This window comes from Nicotiana sylvestris, chromosome 8 (assembly GCF_000393655.2).
Source record: "Nicotiana sylvestris chromosome 8, ASM39365v2, whole genome shotgun sequence".
Taxonomy (NCBI): domain Eukaryota; kingdom Viridiplantae; phylum Streptophyta; class Magnoliopsida; order Solanales; family Solanaceae; genus Nicotiana; species Nicotiana sylvestris.
The window spans coordinates 218,395,761-218,417,322 of record NC_091064.1 but is presented as its reverse complement, the minus strand read 5'-3'; the positions used below and the strand labels follow the sequence as shown (position 1 = coordinate 218,417,322).

General features: G+C 35.9%; 1 protein-coding gene across 2 annotated transcripts; it reads right to left on the bottom strand.

Annotated features, from left to right (window-relative positions):
- Positions 1-9,136: 9,136 nt before the first annotated feature.
- On the bottom strand, positions 9,137-17,139 carry LOC104247905 (ubiquitin carboxyl-terminal hydrolase 27). Of its 2 annotated transcripts, XM_070155464.1 has the most exons (10): positions 16,730-17,139; positions 16,313-16,436; positions 15,605-15,705; positions 15,295-15,525; positions 14,622-14,690; positions 14,398-14,526; positions 14,047-14,184; positions 13,718-13,780; positions 11,041-11,379; positions 9,137-9,647 (listed from the first exon to the last, which is right to left on the bottom strand). In XM_070155464.1, the coding sequence occupies exons 1-10, from the start codon at positions 16,979-16,981 to the stop codon at positions 9,378-9,380; spliced, it is 1,716 nt and encodes a 571-aa protein (XP_070011565.1). In that variant the 5' UTR covers positions 16,982-17,139; the 3' UTR covers positions 9,137-9,377. The 2 variants fall into 2 exon arrangements, with proteins under 2 accessions (XP_070011565.1, XP_070011566.1); XM_070155465.1 differs by lacking the exon at positions 15,295-15,525.
- Positions 17,140-21,562: the final 4,423 nt, after the last annotated feature.

The window sequence follows — 21,562 nt, the reverse complement described above, 5'->3', positions numbered from 1 at the left end:
CAGCCATCTGTTGCTTTAGTTTATACATTTCCTCCCTCATTTCATTAACGTCCAACTCTTCCACTTCTTTCGATGGGTCGACAATACTTGTTTCCGGTTCCTGGTTGGCCATATTCATCCTGTCTTTCGATCGGGTGTTGTATGAGTGAGTTGCCAGAATGCCAATCAACTAACCACCTATCTGAACTTAATGCATCAACAATAACCTTGTTAGCGGCTAGGTTTTTAACAATTTGGTAATCGCACATTTGGGGAATGAATGCACCTAAGCAGTTAACCGTTTCTATCATGCACTTGTTCGGCTGCTTGTGTCATCCCGGCTTGGCCATTTTGCAACTTTCTTTCTTTTTCTTTTCTTTGTTCTTTCTTTCTTTCTTTATCCTCTCATTGCCATCGTTTTTTCCTCTTATTTCTCTTATTTTTCTTTTCTTTCTCTTCCTCTCTCTTGTTTCTCCCCTCTTTTCCCTTTTTTGTCTTTTTCTTTTTCTCTCTTTTGGTTATGGTCGAATCCTATGGAGATTGTCTACGTATCATGACCCCGCATGAATCAGACCGAGCGTAGTTCTGGAAGGTAAGTATGAAAGTAAATAAAACATTTTTTGGGGATTTTCAGTTTTTATAAAAACAGATGCTTCGATTACAAAGACTCAATACTAATAAATTCCAAAAGACTAACAGACTCTGACACAATGCCCAAATACAGACTCCGAAAATAAGCTATCATACTCCAAAGAAATACAGACTCACAAATAGAAAGAAAATACAAACCCAACATGACTTACAGACTCTTGACAGAAAAGGAAATACAGACTCAAACGAAAAATCACGAGTACATCAATGCTCCTGGTACCCGCGGGCGTCATTCGGTCTCGCCATGGTTATGTGCAAGATACCTTTGAAGTCGGTCCAAGTCGCTCATTATTTATTTAACAAAGGTCATCACTGCTGCAAAGAATGTAGTGCGAGTCATATCCTCACAGATGTGGCACTTCATAACGATGTAGTCAGCGATGTTTCTAATTCTCTCTCTTATGACGCCCTTTTCTTGTAACAAACGCCCAATCTGCTGGGCCCTGGCCTCCAAAGTTTGCTCAGCCGCATGATTTTGCTCCTGAAGTTGTTGCAAATCTATTTCTAATTGCGCCAATGCTGCATAACAATGTTCCCTTTCAACTTTGAAGTCTTTTGCCTGCTTGATCATTTTGTTTTCTGTGGCGATGACCCTTTTCTTTAACCCTGCGACCTCATCATCGTACCTTTCTCTCAACTGCTAAACTAGGCATACTCGTTCATCTGCATTTTTAGCCAATTGTTTTTGAGCTTTGGCTAGTTCACTTTCTGCTTTGTTCAAATCGAAACTATAGTCACTCACTTTCTGCCTTAGGTTAGCTATGAGCTTTTCATCTCTGTCACTTCGGACTGGATTTTCTGCCGCTACTTTCAGTTTCTGAATTTGAGCTCGAAGGGCCTCATTTTCGTTGGCTAGCTTTTTCTTTTCTCCTTCATCCACCGCCACTTGCAAGCTATTCTCGAATTGAAGTTCTGTGACTTGCTTTTCCAACTTGCTTATGGTAGCCCTGTACTCATTTTCTTTGGTCAGTCAGTCCCATTGCACTTAACCTCCGTCGGTGAATTGCTGGACATGGGGTCTCTTTGCGGGCCTGTTAGGATCATGTTGAACTCGGGATCTTTTACCATACCAAGCAGTATAACTGGGCTCCATCTCGCCTCTGGATAGGTCTCGTACTTGAGTGTTAGGCCCTAAGAATCTGCACTGATGCCAAAACCGACGCACTTTCTCTTCTGGGAAGGCATCTTTTGGCATTAACTCAATGACTTGCCGACTCAAATCTTCATCGTGTGGGATGGCCTGGTATCGGCCTAACTGGCTTAAGACTCTGTGCGGAGCATAAGGCTGGATACTCCGAAGACCTATCAACAGCAAAAAACACACCTCAGCCGACATATAGATTACTTCGTCGACTGAAAGCCAACCAAATGTCCATTCGATCTTATTTGCGGTCAAAGATCTCAAATGAGCATGCCATGCTTCCGTACCATCTGGAAACTCATAACCCTCTACTCACTTTTCATGTTTTTCAATGCACTCGAGGCCAGTCATACCGCAATTCAAGTATCCAGGACGGTGGCAAAGGTGTTCCTCCATCCATATTTGTAATAGCATATTGCACCCTTCAAAGAACTTTGCTCCCTCTCGACAACAAGTAAGAGCTCGGTACATTTCTACCAAGATCAGCGGCACTATAGTCCTATTTGCCTTTTTCATCATAAAGTCGGCTATCCCTACTAGCCCCATTTCTATGTTCCCGTCTTTTCTCGGGCAAACCAAAATACCCAAGAAAGACACTATGAAAGCTAATCCTCTTCGAGCTTCCCACTTGTCTTGATTTCCAGCGTGAGTAAGACCAGTATCTGGTGTTTCGAAGCCACTGGGATTCCCGTATCGTCGATACAGAAAGTAGAAGGTACAAAATCCTTTGGCCAAATTTTCATCTCGGATGTCCCGACTGATGCTTAACAAGTCCAAAAATTTGTGAGGGGTCACTGCTCTCGGTGCTACCAGGTATTGACTTCTGAGATTCCCTTCGAAACCGGCATAGCTTGCTATCCCTTCCAACGTAGGAGTTAACTCGAAATCCGCAAAGTGGAATACATTATGTGCTGGGTACCAAAATGGTATCAAGGCCTCAATCACGTCTTTTCTGGGATTAACCTTCAAGAGCCCAATAAGACCGCCCAATGCTTTTGTCACAACTTTTCTGCTGTCGTCCCCCAAATCATGTCACCACATATGTAGCAAAAAAGGGATCTCTTCATGGACTGAGAAAGGTTCATTTTGATTTGTGCTCATCCTGCACATTTATTAAGGTGATTTTAATTAAAAAGGAAACCATGACTCGTTTTGACTTTAAGAGAAATGACCATTTTTACAATTTTCACAAAACATCCGGCCTTGCCAACACGGCCTTTCAGCACTTTGGAAATGAAGATTTCAAGGTTGTGTCGGCTACCAGCCAAAACATTTAAAAGTGATCAAAAGTGGTTGTTCTTGCAAAAACAGCCTTCCAGCGCCCTTTAGGGACATTCGGCTATTTCTGACAAGAACGACATCACCCTAATTATTTCCAAATTAAAGTAAAATTTTGGGCTTTCAGGCCATTTTTTGCAGAAAGGAAGTTGGACCCGATGGGGGTTGCCTACGTATCTCACACTCTGTGAGAATCAAACTGGCGTAGTTCGGGCAAATAAAACGAACTATTTTAAAAATAAGAGTCTCTTTTTTTCATTTCATGGGCAAATAAAACTATTTTTGAAAACAACAACCATTTTTTTTTCAAAACCCCATTTTCTTTTTCTTTTTTATGTTCTCGAAAATTCGGCAGAGTTTCGACACTATTTGGACATTTTTTTTTCCAGAACAGGCGATTAACTCTCTTTAACCCTCATACTGTTATTTCTCTTTCCTCAACTTTTCCCAATATTCATAAGTCGGTCAGCATGCAAGTCCGAAGCAAATAAATGCATAAGTAGCAAGTAGGATGTATCAGGATGGTCTTTGTGTTACGGGTGCACCTGTCCTAGACAGACCCAACCCCTGTGTTGAGTCTCCAAAGTCAAAATGCACATGATGTAGACAAACGTTTCTACTAGGGATCCGTCATGAGGTATTGTTATACTAGGTTTAAACCTGGATTTATCTGTTCTAGACCTGGCTTACCCGAGCGGACAACTCGAGCCGAGGGGGGGCAGCATACCGGGAATACAGAGGCTTCACCGACTTTGCAACTTATCCGAACCTCGTTCTAAATTTGGAATATGACTCTAATAAAAAAGAAGTCACACGAAGTTCACAATTCTTCATGATTTAGAAGACTCAGAGAGAAGAGGGATTTCGCAACAGTTTATATACAGTTCACAGAATATCAACGCGGTAAAAGCAATCAATTAGCACATTAGGCCCAAATCATGTAACAAAATTAGATAATGGATAAATCCCACTATAACAATTACTCTAAGCTCGAATTCTTGAACCCTGAACCAGAGATTCTGGGTTCTTATCTCCAGCAGAATCGCCAGAGCTGTCACACCTCCTTTTTTACACTACACCTCCGGAAAGGGTAGTAAAGGAGTTTTTCCAATTAAAAGACAATCGAAACGGGATTATTTTATTTACAAATTCAGAGTCGCCACTTGGGAGATTTATGATGTCCCAAGTCACCGGTTCCGTTCCCGAATCGAGGAAAAGATTGACTCTGTTTTACAGTCCGCGAACCAAAAATCCGAGTAAGGAATTCTGTTAACCCGGGAGAAGGTGTTAGGCATTCCCGAGTTCCATGATTCTAGCACGGTCGCTTAACTGTTATATTCGGCTTAATTATATGATTTTAGGACATTTTGAACCTAGGTGCAAATTTTACTTTTAAACTGCTTTTATTTAATTTTAAAACAAGATTGAACGTCGTTTAAAACATATCTTTGGATCGCAATACATGAAATGCACCCGCAATACGGAACACATTTTATTCAACATTTTAGGATTTGGATTTGGGTCACATGAAATGCGCACCCGAGTTTTATGCACCCACGTTGTCAACTTTGCGAGGGCCATGAAAATCTGCTAAATGACATATCTCGATTCTCTAAAGGATCAAAATAAAGTAAGCGAAGGCCATAGATTATTCGTATTATCTGATATGTGTTAACTCAATTCTAACTTCAAAGATGTTCGAACTGCTTTTTGAGGCTAGGAATTATAGCCCTCGTCGACACGGCGCAATCCAATCTAATTAATGGGCTTGATCAGTTAGAACTAAATGTGATTACAGATTTTATGGGTGCTGATTAGATAATGCATCGCATAAAAAACTGAATCACCACAAAGGTTTGGAGGACCAACAAAGAGAAGATCCGTCTCAAGAGAGACCCTCAGAACTGGGCCTCAAAATGGCTCAAACATGGAGCCTTAAGGACCTCACATTGACTCCTCACCACAACACTTTGAGATAGTAAAGGAATTCTAAATAAGTCATTCACGAGACTAAAGCCCATGCAACCAAACTGGGTAGTTCGTTCTTAACTCGCCATTAGCCAACCAAAAGACATTGAATACTGATTTGAACAGTTGTGAACTCAATTAAAAAAATCAGTAGAGGCAAATCGAATTCAAAAGCTTCAAACTCGCCGCAATTTGAATGACCACCATATTCTGCCCAGAAATTATCCTATATACTAACTTCGATTCATTCAACACTTATTTAAGCAATTACCACCTGGAATTATAGAACTTCAATACTGACCAAGTGAATGTGATGTCCCATTTCATACAGGGAAAGGAGATATATGAATCAAATTTGTTTGCACAGTAGGGGTTCTAAGCTTATATAACATTCAAACAGACTTGGACCTGAGGTCCATTTCCTTACATCAGTTTATTTACACAAGTAGGATCCAAACACTGTTATAATGTTAACACTTAAATATTTCAGCCAAATTACTTTGGGCTACTAGCCTTAACCAACAGTTCAACATAGCGGAACTTTAAATTTATATAAAATAAATAGTTCAAGTTCACATAGTTATAAAAATTGGCACAATTACACCAGTAGTCAGTACTTAAGCTTCAATTTGAATCCAGATTTTCATACAGCTTATTCAGAACTCCATTCCACTACAGTTGAGGATATACCTGGAATTCGAAAACAAAGAACAGCAAGGAAGGATCAGCAACAGAACAGTAACAAGAGCAGTGTGTCAGCAACAAGATCGACCCAGAAATGCTCAGGAGAAGAAAAACCACTTTGAACCAAATTAGAATCCACAACAGCAACACCCAAAGCTCAAAATCAGGATACAACTAAAATCTGGGCCCAAGCCCTTGGATGACAACAAAAACTCAACTCACTTAGCTGTTTGAGAATTCTATTAAAGTGAGGATCTGAAGAATTTCAGTGATTTTTAATGGAACAGTAGACCCATTTTTAGCTGCCTGCGTTTTCTGATATTTTTTAGCTCCTAAAAAATCCTCCCCTTCTAAGGCAAGTAAGAGTGCCTTTATAGGCAAGTCAATAGGGCAGACCCCAGGTTCCAGTTTGCACTTCTAATCCTTCCCTTAACTTATTTTTTTGCCAATTGAACCCTCATTTTCTGACTTGCTCCCCAAGTTCAAACACCCTAAATCTGAAATTTCCTTAGAAACCCCCACTAGAAACTTCTGTAATCAATTACTAAAAGATTCCCCCACCTAAACTACCCAAATTACTCCTTAATGACCCTGTTATTACCCTTCGAAATATGGGTCAAGTTGACCCAACTAAATGTGATATGGGTCTGTGAATCCAAATTGAATCCCCACTTGGGCTCTTGCCCTTCAGAGCCCTATTCAATTTAAGCAAAATTCTCACATTTAAAAAACTGACCAAAATTCCCAAAAGAAGAAATCCGGAAACCTTTTAAAATGCAATCAAACAAAGACGAAGGCGAATGAATTAATTAGCTTAAATGCAAAGTGAGAAATTGAAATGAATTAATTAGCTTAAATACAAAGCGAGAAATTGACTGAGTTATAAGCCTAATTAACTAGTGATTTAAACACACAAAAAAACAAACCAGAACATTAGCCATGCTTAACCAACTAAAGAGGTCGAAGAAACAGATTTCACAAAAGAAGAAAGAAAGAAGAAAAGGAAAATGCAATAATGAACAGAAGAACAAGTTTGCACTCAGAAAGCGAATCGAATTTTCAGCCAGATTTTTATAAGGAAACTAGGCTTTAAAGGAACGGGGAGGAAAATAACACGATGAGGGAAAGAAAACACAAAAAGGAAAGAAACTTACCAAGTCAAACTTCAAAACCAGACGGAGGCAACGGACCCAGCAAAACTAATGTCGGTCAACTGTTCTTTGTTAAGAACAAGCTGAACCACACCAGTCCTGTTGAGTCCAAACTTCAAAACTCAAAGAATCGTCACCCTAGGACCATGCATGCTACCAAATCCCGTAACAGATGACTTTTGGATTTTCAGGGTTCACTTTCGATCTAAGATTCGAGAAAATTGGGCAACATTCGAGGGAAACTGATATGAGATTTGGAAAGAGGGGAGTGAGGAGGCTATAGGGTGTGATTTTGGTGGCGTTTGGAGGTGGCGCCGCCACCGGAGGCCGGGGATTTGGGGGCGGCTTAGCTAGGGTTTCGGGGTGTTCTGAGAGGGGTGTTGGAATGATGAAATGAGGGGGGATAGGGGCGTTAGGACATATATATATATATCAAGTAAGGGCTCAGTTGAGGACCGTTTGATCAACTGAGATCAACGGTCCAGATCAACAAGGATAAAATGGCGTCGTTTGACTTAGTTGGGGGAATAGACCGGGTTGGACTCGGATCTGGGCCGGATGTGGGGCGATTTGAACGGGTAATGGGTGTTTGGTTTTGGACTTGGGGAGTTAGAATTAGAGAAGGCCCAAAATCTGACTTCCTCTTTTGTTATTTCTTTTCTTTTTATTTTTTTCAATTTTTCCTTTAATTCCTTTTAAATAAAATTTAAAATTAAAAATAAAACCTGAATTCATTCCTAATCAAATTGTCTGATCAAATTGAATTAATTAATTCTAAATAATAATTACCACCACTAATTAGATGCCAAATTAAAGAAAAACTACAAAAATTCGAAAAATTGAAATTAAAGTGCCAAAATAAACTATTTTTGTGATTTTTCATTTATAAAATAACTAATTTGCCAATTAATCCTAAAATGTAAAATTAAATCCTAAATGCAAATGCAACATATTTTTGTATTTTTCATTAATTAAATGAAATGAAATGCACAGACAAATTGCAAACAATTATCAGAAAATGCAGCAAAATCCACAAAATTTGCAAATAATGAAAAGAAGTTATTTTGTATTGAATTTTATGGGAGTAATTCGTATAGGGCAAAAATCACGTGCTCACAGACATGACCCTTGATAGAAAGGTATAGAGGCTGAGGATTAGGGTAGTAGAATAGATAGTCTAGAGTGTTCATAACAGTAGTATTGGCACGCAGTTTCGCTTTCTGTGGGCAGTAGGTTTTTATGACTAACCGTTGTTTTCTTTCATTGTTGATTACCTTATTATCTTGTTGTTTTTATTCAGCTTTTATATGGCTTTTTAGTACTGTCCCTTCTTGTCTATATTTTCATTAATGTGGTGCTTATGCTTTCCTAAGCCGAGGGTCTATTGGAAACAGCTTCACTATCCACACAAGGCAAGGGTAAGGTCTGCGTACGCACTACTCTCCCCAGGCCCCACGATGTGGGATTAGACTGGGTATGTTGTTGTTGTTGTTATTGTTGTTGTTCCTAATAATAATTTTGATATTAACAACAAAAACTCAAAAAAATGTTTACACAATTGAGAATGAAAGAAAATAAAGGATTTATAATATATATTCCATGCACGTAATATAAAAATAATTATTTAAAATAAAGGTACTTTTATAATATGCATTATATATTCTTGAAAATTATGCTCAATTTTATTATTATTCCGACATTATATATGCTAGAAAACTCATGTTATTTTTTACTTTTATTTTGTAGACAAAATTTATTTATTCTATAGGTAAGTCCATAATATCAAATACCAATTTTAGAGGATAAAATAGGTATTTGACAATTAAAAGTTTGGGAAATCTGGTTGAGTGAGCTTTTGAGTGCTATAGATATATAGCCTGTTTGGCCAAGCTTCTCCAATCCTAGAACCACCTTTTTTTTTAAAGCTGAAATGTTAAGCAGTTTTGGAGAAGCAGAAAAAGTAACTTCTCTCCAAAAGCACTTCTGAGAAAAATACACTTAGAAACAGCTTTTAAAAGCTTGGTCAAACACTAATTGCTGCTCAGAAGTGCTTTTCAAATTAATTAGCGAAACATAAATTACTTCGCACCAAAAGTACTTTTGAGAAAAGCATTTTTGAGAAAAAATACTTCTCAAAATAAGCTAATTTTTGCAGTTTGGCAAACAGACTAATAGTTAAGTGACTTTTCTGTTACAAACAAAAGAAAGATGACTTTACTTTATAATTCCAGATAGTTAAGTGACCATTTAAGCAATGGACTCTTTTTTACTGGCATATAAAATCTCTAACAAAATAATATTAATATTAAAGGGGAAAATTTGCCATACATCTGAAATAATAAGCGATTAAAGAATACAATAGAGAGTACACTCAAATCTGACTAAATTCAATAGGTTCACCAGAGTCACCAAAACAATTCTCCGGGCAAGCATAAAATGGGCCATAACAATGACTCGCAGCTTCTGAGTTGCTAGCACAAATTATTAAAGCTTACTACAAACAGCTATATAACTCAGCAAAAGTTTTAACAATCAGAAATTTTTTCATAGAATAGTAAGGTTGCCTCAGCATCTAGAACATCTTTCTCAGAAACACTATGCATGTCGGTATCTGAGATGCAAAACCACTGATCAACAATAGATCCCAGTAGTCCTGCAGGATCGTCTTCGCTTATTTTTGCTGTTGCTCGTCTGTAAACGGTGTAATGCCCGCTACCAACTCTTCCAAAGTGCTGCACAACAGAGGCTAGTCGATACTTATGATGTTTGGAAAGTGTTATTGAGGAAGCTTCACCCTGCAACGCGAAAGATAAAGAGGAACAACTAAGCTAGATAAACATGAAACTAAGATTGCTGCGAGGTTTTTATGTACATATTTGTTAATCATGAAGCTGAAATCTTGATAGCAAATAGAAATGTATCAAAAGCTCATTTAAGGGTAGAGAATTAAATGCACAATGATTGACCTTGTAATAACTGTACAAACACAAAATGTTGAGTAAACTGTAGATGTTAAAAGGCTCCAACGTTAGTCTCCATCTGTTCCCACGAGGTTAGTACTATAAGCAGACATCATGGTATTCTGGTTGATCCTTACAGTGTGACTATGTTAGGTTCAACAAGGGTTAGGGAACTATGGGAATGGACAAGAGCAAATGAACACGGAACAGAGCAATAGAGCGTAACATGGAAAACAATGTGCCCCCTACTTCTAAATTAGTCACCATCTGTTCCCTAAGAAGTTAATACTGTAATCACAACAACAACAACAACCCAGTATAATCCCACAAGTAGGGTCTGGGGAGGGTAATATGTACGCAGACCTTACCCCTACCCCGAGGGGCAGGGAGGCTGTTTCCAGGAGACCCTCGGCTCAAGACAGCAACAAGAGACGATACATTAGTACTATCAATAGACTCATACTAAATAACATAAAATACATAACATAACATAAAATAACAAAATAACAGCAATATAAGAAATATAGGAAATACGGAAAAGATTAATACTGTAATTAGACATAGTAAAATTTTGTTTGTTCCTTAAAATGTGACTCTTAGGTCCAAACGAAGTAAAGAAATACCAGGGGTCGACAGGAATAAGTGATCAATTACAGTCTATTGGTTTCCTTTTAAATAGCTTTTTATGCCTAATTGTGAATCAAGAGATTCACAACCTTTTTGTCCTTGATGAGGATGTTCTCTACTCTAAACATCTTTTTGGCGATACGCCTCAATCTCTAGCAAGTTGGGGTTAGCTATTTGAATCCTCACTGTTCATGTCGCTCTATTAAAATTATCTTCATATATTTCTCCATTAGATCCTCAAATATCACAAGGTTTGAATGGAGCGACATAGATAGTGAGGATTCAAATAGCCAACCCCAACTTGCTAGGGATTGAGGCGTAGTTGTGTATTCCCCAGACTATCACAAGATTGGAGTATAAACGCATGCTTAATTAGCAACAAGCCTCCCATCTTGAGTTGAGATTTTCTGGACGGCAAGCATGAGATATACGAGTACTTTACTCAGGAAAAGTACTACTTGAAAGTTTCCCTCCAGCGCCAGAGATTCCACTACAAACTTAAAGCTAGACAGTGCAAATTCATTTCGAGAGTAGGTGGTCATGTAAATACCATGTTGCCCAATCACTGAGATTATCTACTTAAGGCAAGCAGCCAACCAACCTGATTGCCAGAATGTGGAGGCAGCTGATTTAAGCTCATCTCCTTGTAGCCTCCTGTATCGAGCAAAGTTGATATTGACTTTGGTGCATTAACACCACAACTATTTGAGACACACAAAGCAGCCGTATCTTCTACTTCTGTAGAAAACGTTCTTTCACTTTGGGTGATGCAATTTAACATCTCGTTATTATCTTGCAGATTTAAGTAATCAAACAAAGGGAAAGACTGTTGCTGATGCTTTATTTTTCCTATTTGCAGATTCCCTTCGCGATTCTTTGTCCCCACTCCATTCTTCACAAAGGGAGCCAAGTCCAAAATCAATGGAAACGAAATATGGCCCTGAACACAAAATTCAAACAGTGAAAGTTAAAACACAGCAAAATGCACCAAAGCATAGAATAAGATGTAAAATATCAAACAACTCCATATTAGGTTGTCCCTTAGGTTTAGAGATGAACATATGGGCGAAAATGGAAATTACATAGTAATTGAAGTCAAGGCAGGTCCAAGGCTACAGTCAACATTTAGTAGCCAAAAGCTGTAACTCTGACAAGCCTGAAGTTGGTCTTACGCAACTAGTAAGCTGATTTAGCACTCAAACAAAAGGAAAGGAATAGTCTTCTTTCTAGTGTGTCCTCTCTTTCTAGTGGAAAGGAAAGATGGACATAACTTGCGACAGCAAAAAGTAGAAAAGGGTGTCCTCTCTTTCTAGTGGAGGACCTATATTAATGAAAACTGTGCAATACGGTACAGAAAATGTATCTGTGATAACATCCCTTTTTTTGAATAGGCAACTATCGTAACACTTCTCACTAGAAACATCTCTGATCAAAGCAAATTCTTTAGAAGGTAACAGAGTCGTGCTCCTAAGAAAAAATGCAAATCTAAAAGAACACAGCTAAGGTTAGTTAACATGTACAGCTGTGAGCTCAACTTGAAACACAAGGGAAAAAGTGGAGAAGATAGCATCACTCGGTGAACCCAATGGGCAGGGCGAATATGGCCAGTCAGCAAAAATTGAAACTTAAAAGATTCTTGAACAGAGAAAGAGCAAGACCTTTAAACTAAAGGTGGTCTGTTTTCAAGGAGGATCACTGTTCTCACTGCCGGAAGGCGGAAAGAAGAAGGTGTTATGTGAGAAACATATTGCAAGAAATAGGAAAAGTTTCCGATGGCTTGAGAGACATGAGGTGCCAGAGCAAACCGTTATGGTGATTTGAGCAGCTAATAACAGGTGAATGCCGGCGTAGGGAAGCATGTGGATGAAATTAAATTACATGGATACTTGGTGAAAAGATGTTGTTTCATAATAAACATAATCCCCCTCAACTAGAAATGGCGTGATGACAATTACAGGACATGCCCCCCAATCTCAAGATCCATCACTGAACCAGATATTTAATAAGTTTGAGATTTTTACGAGCTGAAGACCTAGATGAAACAGCAATTTCTCATGAGACTAAGCCGACTTGAAAGAAAAGGCATCTCTAGGGACAAGAATCAGGAAATAGGAATTGTAAGAACAGCCCAAAAAAAATCAAGAACGGAACCAAAAGTGGCAGAGTTGAATCAAGACTAAGAGTTGATTGAAGTAAAAAGGGGAAAGTACATGATGCAAGCAAGCTGCGAATCAATCCAGGTATATGCCACATTCTAAAATTGGGTAAGCTTTCTCTTCTAGTCTTGGATAGAACATAGTAGGCCACAGCACATTCTTGTCTTCTTGCTAAAGCATTAGTTATTAAGGGAAAATAAGGAAGGGAACTGACAAAAGAGAATGACAGACGAATATTTATGGAGATATGATGCATAAACCAAAATTGAATATAAATTGATTTTGGAGAGGGATGTTCTAAGTAATGCATAGACTACTATACATATGAGGATTCCTATAATTCCAATTAGACAGTGGAAATGCAGAAAGCAGCTAGCTCAGATATGGAGTAGCAGAAACTTCAGGACTTGAAAAGTTCATAGGTATCTCAGGAGATCTGATGAGGACAGGCAGGGAATCAGTGATGCAATAACAACAACAATAAACCCAGTGTAATCCCCCAAGTGAGGTCTGGGGAGGGTAGTGTGTACGTAGACCTTACTCCCACCTTGGGAGGTAGAGAGGCTGTTTCCGATAGACTCTCGACTCAAAGAAACATAAAAAAGCAATAGCACCATAAACACCAGCAAGATAACAAGAAAACCGAATCGAAAGAGACAGCAAGCAGTGAGAGAAATCTAAAAAATAAGAAAGCACATACTAACACTAATACAACTAGTATGGACAGAAAAATGCACGACTACCTACTAACCCTCCACCCTAATACTCGATCTCCACACCCAGAAAATAGGTGGCTGCATAATTGAACCAAAAAGAGTGTCAAACAAAAAAGAGGGGAAGTAATCAACAAGAGCAAGAATTAAAAAGGTTGAAGTGCAATATCAACTATGATAGAAATATGTGAATGAAAAATCTAAAACAGTGGATAAAATTGTAGTTTGAGACCATCATCTATGGTCGAGTACACTATGCTGCCTACCAGAACCTTATCTGTGGATGTTCCTTATTTTTCCTTTTTTATTTGATAAAAGGTACAATTTTACCTCATTTGGGGTGTTCTTGTTCTAATAAAATTTATTTACTTATCAAAAGAATAAAACCCTTATGCAGAAATATCGGTACCTGAAGTTTGACCGGTTCTCCAAATACATTTATAGAAGCACGTTGTAAATGAAGACATAGAACCTGCAAGGTGGCACAACTGTAAGCAGATGCAAGAAGTCAACAAATGGCAATACAGACGAAACCATTAAATGACAAAGAGCTGAAGCACCAAGTTTTAAAATTAAAGCATATTTGGATATCGAGAAGCATGTTATTCCTTGCCCACCCCTTATTTTCCTCCCTTTTGATTTTGTTGACAGATATGTGGTCAATCCTTTCAACGAAGTAAATAACCTGTTTTTAGCACCTTCAATTCTTACTTGAAGAAAATGGACCAACAAGCATACCTTAGGACTCCGGCCAATACTGAGTTGCTTGAAAGTGCGTGAGAAGCTATTGGACCATGGTAATCTTGCAAGGCATGGTAGCTCTTTGCAATCACAGGAATCTTCCTCATTGCACAGCTTAAGCTTTTCAACAATAGCCTAAGAAGAAATTGCTTCTAGTTATCAGCTACTAGAAAAGGACCACAATTTGTTAAACAACAAAAACCTCAGAGGGAAATCAGTGACCAAATTCCAGCCAAATGGAGGAATATTATAGAAATGTTTCCTAGGCTCGTTTGAACCTATAGACTATAGCCACAAACTTCAAGGTTAAGATAGCATGCTAAACTAAGATCTCTTAACCAAGATTACCTCATTTTCATCCATGGCAGAGACAAACTTTATGGCAGCAATATGCCAACAGTGGCTGCACTTATAGTTTTCGAGTTGTTCTGCAACAAAGAACTGCTTCAGGCAATGCTCCATGGAACACCCAGGCATCTAACATTTTATTTGCAGAAGAAATCACCATTAATATGGAATCAAGTAAGGCACATAAATAATTAGATACAAGACAATAGAGTTTTTTAACGTACAATGGCCCCAACAATGCTTAACACTGGCACAAGATGCAAGCTATGGAACAACTGAAAATCCAAAGAGATCTGAAGAGAAACAACAAAATATGAATAAATCAATTCATGAATGAAGACCCAGAAGATAAAGCGCAAACCCAAACTAAACAGAGCATATTAATGAATACAAAATATCACTTATTTACAGCTTACTTTACAAAGTAAAAGGTCCAACCTTGAAACTCACGTGTAGTCTTTTTTTTTACCCCACTCCATCCCGTCAAGAGGATTAATAGTGTTCCCACTTACCGTCCAGCGTGACTTAAACCCTCCTATTTTACATTTTACGCCATCGCATTAAATCGTTTTGGATAATTGTGTCTCTAGTTTTACTGGCTTTGCTCTTTAACTTTCTTGGAGGATATGATTGTGCAAGTACTCTTATATTCTCATCACACACCTCTTCAATAGTTTTTAGCCCTTCCTCTGTGCATAATATATGGCAAAGTTCTGTCGTTTATGTCATTATCTTGTAAGTGGGGCTAATGCGACTACACACGTGACTAGGCTAGAGCAACTACAGAATCTTCCTTCCTTGTACATGTAGCAAACATGTTCTACGACGTGCCGAAAGATACAGCAGTGTGATAATAAAATTGTATGATTGTAAATGTTCTTTCAAGTACCATTCAACCTGAAACGAACAACTTTGGCAGGTTAAAAAGCTACCAAGAATCCCATTAAAAGGCCCAAGAAAACTTTGCTGCCATCTCTCCTGTTCGCTTTCTCCTTCCATCCTCTGCCTAACAATCCTACAATTAGGAAGTGTAGTTACATCCGCCAAAGAGCTGTTATCATGAACATAAGATTCTGACAATTCGGCTCTTAAAGAAGATAAAAGATGGGAGAGTGCTTCCTCTGCATCCTACACTTCAGAAATATGTCAGTTAATGCACTAGAACTAGTGACGAAGATTGTCCACATACTGTAACGAAAAGAAATACCTGCTGGCTAGTTAGATTGAAATTAGGAATGTAACTACTCATGGTATGCATCAATCTCCGTGGACTTAGAACAGCTCTTCCATGTCGTGCAATACATAATTCTGCAAAACATCACAACAATCTTCTCATTGAACAGTTAATATCACTTGTGATAGGGAGGATACCCTTCACGTTTATTTCTTGAAGCAAAAATTATCTCTGATTTAGGACTAACAAATGTAAAAGAGTGGACATCTTCACTCTCCTGTAGGTAAGAGGAGGTAAGGTATAATATCCCCCTCCTCCATGTGCCTAGTATGTTTTTTATATCAATACACAACATAGGGCCAATTCCTAAACCATGGCTATCTTAATAAAATGCTGGAATGATATAAACTATACAGTTTACATATTCCAATTTGTACCTTTTTGGTCTTTTATATAACCACAAGCGTTCATTCTGTTCTTGGTAGTGCCAACCACACCCTTCGACATATAACCATTCTGTGCATATTTGGCTGTGCTTCATCAATCCATAATTAATTAAGATGAAATTAACACAATCCATCACGCTTTATTGCTTAACCTCTACCTGGCTATAAGTTCTAACAGCACAAGCTTTTCTCCGTTTTCATTTGTATCCAAGTATGCACTCTAGTAGAACTCAAGTCAGCATTTATTCATACAAGTTCTACCAACCAATTCTACAATGTCACACTTCAAACTCACCTTCTATGAGCGAAGCCAAAGCAGCAATAACTGGCAGGTCTCCACTTCCTTCCATTGATGAACCCTCATATTCCTCCACAACGTGCTCAAGAAATTTGTTAAAGCTCTTACAGCTAGCTAAAGCCTGATCACAAAAACAAAAATCAAACTTATATCAAATATATTCATCAAAAACCTCATGCTTACAAAAACTAAGACTAACCAATCAGAAAAATCCAACTATAAATTTGCTAAAACTCAGACAGCAAGCTAAAAACTAAACATTTCTTCAAGTATATTCATAAAAACCCTCCTATTTACAATAATTAAAACAACCACATTAACACAACTCAAAAAAAGATGGATTTAGCATATTCATCAAAAACCTCTTATTTACAGTAATTGAGAACAAAATTCAAGAAAAAAGTTGATCTTTACCTGTAAAACAACATTCAGGAAGCAATTATTTCCAAGATTTTGCAATCCAGGTATTGTCCAATAATAACTCTTCGAACTATGTTTCTCGTTTCTGAGTTTGACATCTTTAATTGCAAATATGAAACCAGCAATACTTAGTAGAGTAGCAGCAACTGAGACTTGAACCCCATGAGCACTGACCCAATGGGATTTAAACCCACGTTTGAATTTGTCTACAAGTGAATAAGAATCTATATTTCCATGATTTTTCATTGTTAAGTATTGTCAGTTTCCGAAATTTTGCAGGAGATATTTGATCTCTATTTCAAGACGTTGTATAGGGAAGAGCACTGAGAATTCATAGAGCAGTTGCAGGTTAAACGCCGCTTCGTTTTCCGCTTCTTTTTTCCCCCTTTTTTTTTTTTTTTTTTTTTGGTTGGCCTTTTCCCGCTTATTGTAAAGTTTCCGATTCTACTATGTGTTAGAAAATAGATAAAATGGGAGTGGAAAATGAGAAAGGTCAGTCCCTCTGTCTAATTTTATTTTTCACTTTTTTGGTTAAGTAATAGACCTTTGGTTGTTGCAATTTATTTGATATAGTTTTATTTGATACGAAATTTAAGGGGAAAAGAAGAGTAAACTTGTGAATATTAAATATGTCATAATATTTATTTGTATAAAAAATTAAATTAAATAGTTGCTCACTCAACTGTCAAAAATATAAATAATTTATTATGTGTTATAAATCATGCAAATTGATCCATCCACTTGCAAAGATGGATGTCTCTCATAACAGGTTTTGGATTGGTTATGTATCCATAACAGGTTTTAGATTGATTACGTATTCATAACAAATTTTAGATTGGTTATTTATTCATAACAGGTTTTGGATTGGTTTTGTAACAACGAAGTGTTCCTATAAATAGGTTCACTGATAAACTTATTTTATACACTCTGAAAAGAAGAAATAAATCCTCTCTTCTAATGTTATCATTCTCTTCTATTATTAGTCCTAATTAATAACATAGCTCTTGCTATATTACTTTTATTTCATAACACATTATCAGCATGATGCTCTAACCCACTCAGATTATTTACTTTAATCAGGTTTTATCTTCTTCCTACCAGAGTTGGCCAAATTTTTTTCGGTCCATATATTGAAGCAAAGTTGGTCTAGCAATTAGTTTATGGAATCTGCCACTATGAACAGCTTATTTCGAAGCCCCTAGCGTAATTAGAGAAGGTATCCAATTCTTAATATTTGAATTGTTACAAGTAAATGAGATGATGTGAAATTTAGAAAACTTCAGGTATACTTCATATCTTATTCTTTATATTTGAGTTTGTTCTTTGTGTGATATTCAATATTGGACTTGTAAGAGTTCTCCATGTGAACATAAGTTACATTATATTTATGTTGCATTTTCTGGGAAAAACTAATAATAATACTTTGATGGAAATTTACTTTCCTAGCAACTAAATCATCAATCTTGATTCTAAGTGCTCAAAATTCATCTATTGTGTAATATTGGGTAAATTTCATAAATGGTCATATAACTATGACATTTTTTCACTAAAATCATATAACTTTGTTTTCTCATACAAAAATCATAAAACTTTCACTACTTTACTCAAAGAGTCATAATTAACCGGCAAAAATAATTCTCCGGTAATTTTTTGGTATTCTACCTTTTTTTATTTTTTAAATTCAATCTAATAAATAAAAATCATAAAATTTAGAAGTATATTTACTACTAGGTTTAGAAGTAGATTTCGTTATTCATAAAATTTAATTCGTAAATACTTAAGTAAGAAATTCACTGGTAATTTATATTTTTAGCTAGAAAATTTGATTCAATAAAAGTCTTTTTATCATATTTTTCGAACAAATAATATTTATTATTAGGTTTAAAAATAATAGTTATTTATTTGCAATAAGGATTCTCAAGTGGTTGTTTGTTTTGTTTCTTTTTCGTTACAATCCAACAAACCTTTTTAGGAGTTATTTAAATTAAAAAATTATATAAACATCTTTTGAATCCACAGAATACTTAGAAATAAAATAAGAGTCACCATGAAAGCAGACATTCATTAAAACAAAAATTAAAGTAAATGGCAGGTAAATACTTTGTACATATCACATTCGAGCCCTTATGCCAAATGTTGATCTTCTTTTTATCTTTTAAATATAAATTTTATATTATAAAAAATTATAAATTTAATCAGTTTCATAACATTTAGGCTTTTGAAGTCACTTAACATCTTCCTTCATTGAGTTAAATAAATAAAATTAACAATGATAAATTTTAGAAATTTATACTTTTTACTTTTATGTACTTCTATTTATGAGTCTCATACAATTTTTAATGTAATAAATATAAGATTTATAAAGAAAAGTTACTTATTCGGACGAGGTAAACACGCAAAGCATGCTAAATAGCGTTCACCTTTTTTTACCCTTTATAAAAGGATTACATACTAGACAAGGTTATAATTTAATTATATTTCTAATTTAGTATATAAAATCAACTAAAATTTTGATTATTAAATTTTTATTTAATTATTTGAATTATATTAGAAGTCCTAATATACTCCGTGGCGAAACTAATATTCTCTCCTTTTATCCTTTTATTATGTTGAGCCGAGAGTCTTTCGGAAACAACCTCTCTACTCCTTTTATAATTAAATATCCAACTGTGAACCCAGTTATTATTGCATATAAATTTAAAATTACGGTAGGAACTCATAAGAATCAAATCTCGGATCCGCCTCTGAATAGAGTGTATGCCTTTGCTATAGGAGGTAAAATTTTCTATTTTAATTGAGTCATAATTTATTAGATTGAATTTAAAAAAAAAATGGTAAAGTACAAAAAAATTACCGGAGAATTGTCTTTGCCGGTTAACTATGACTTTTTGAGTAAAGTAGTGAAAGTTTTATGACTTTTGTGTGAGACCACAAAGTTATATGACTTTAGTGAAAAAATGTCATAGTTACCATTTGTGAAATTTACCCCGTGTAATATTGGAGTAGTAGTATTTTAGTAGTGATCAAAGTTATATAGATATGAAAGCTTTTATTGTTATATTATTTAAGATGGTAGAAGAGACATGTTTTATTAAGGAATTTTTACCTCATATAGCAAAGGTTAATACCTTATTTATTTTAAATAAATACCATTTAAAAAAATTATATCCTATAGATACCTTTTACTGTTTATAGCAAAATATCTAATTTTGGTACCTCCTACCCCTAAGTCACTAAATATGCTATTCAGTTACACTATTTTTTTTCTATCTCTAATTTGATACATGTCATTCTCTCTTCCAAATAATACCGGATTCATTGACCCAAAAAGCACCTCTCCTCTGCGCAGAAAGCCAATATTTTGATCATTTGCTTCAGTTTCACCGCCTCCTTTCTTCAGTTAACGCAGTTATTAATCTTTTTCACCTCAATCCCAGAAAGAAAAACCATGTTAGGATCACAGGGTTTTTTTTTTGGACTTTACTCATTCCTCTTTGTCACTAGTATTATCGTTATATGTCATACCATACTTATCATAAACAATCAAAGCTATGGGCTTACAAAAGTTACGATGGTACTGCCAGATGTGTCAGAAGCAATGTACAGGATGCGTGGGAACAATGAGATTCAGTATTTTTGCTCGACGGCGGATTCGCCGGAAATTAGGCTTTGTTCTTGAACAAAGACGACGGATTTTGGGACTGAGCAACTTGATTTTCTGTTAATATATTTCAATGTATTTTCAACGTATCACGCTGTATTTTCATATATTTCATTGTATTCATTGTCTTTTTTTTTTCATTGTAATTCAATATATCTCGTTGTATTCTATGTACTTCATTGTATTCACTGTCTTTTTTTCTCATTATATTTCAATGTATCCCGTTGTATTCTATGTATTTCATTGTATTCACTGTCTCGCTATATGCCATGAATGTATTCATGTGTTTTTTTTAATTAATATAATTTATGTATTCAAATGTATTATATAATTTCTATGAAGATTGCTATATTTTTGGGGTATTTTTCTATTGAGAATCTTTTTTATAACTGAAAATAATAAATTTGTGTGTTATAATTGAGTTTGTTGAGTTATATTAGGACTCTATTATGTTAATTGATTCACTTTCCGTTTTAAAAACAGTGTAATCCCCTATTTCATACCGTGAATACAGTCGAATACAATAATTTGTCCAGCTGTAATCTCATGTTTCACTCCATGAATATAGTCGAATACACTAGAATATAACAACTGATTAGCTGGTCTTCCCTAATTCACACATATTTTTGCTACTGTATTCATGAATACAATAGCTTAAATACATCAAATACATCTTATAACAACAGAAAATGTATCTATAATCCGTAATATAGCAAATGGTATCTATAGATGGCTAATTACTACTAAAAATAGTGCTTTATGAAAATTTCTCTTTTATTAAAGACTTACTATAGACACTCATTTTATTCCGTTATAATCTTAAAATTAAGATATATCATCTCTTTGTTTTCCGGCAAAACTTAAATTTCATACTTATGATTAGCGTATTTGTCAAGTTCTTCATAGTTAAAAATATATTCTTTATCTTGATTATTTATGAAAAGAATGTGAATAAGTTTAAAAAAGGAAAAAACCTAGAGAGGCTAAAGAAGCTAGCCAACAAAGATCTATCAGGTGAATATTGAGAGAATGTTACTTATTCTAGGTGACACAAACTTGCTACTATTCTCATAGCAGCTAATTCATAGTTAGAGTATATTATTATCTCTGACCTTTAGAATATGAGATGTTGAATTCTTTATGGAATCATAAGCATAGTCAGATAA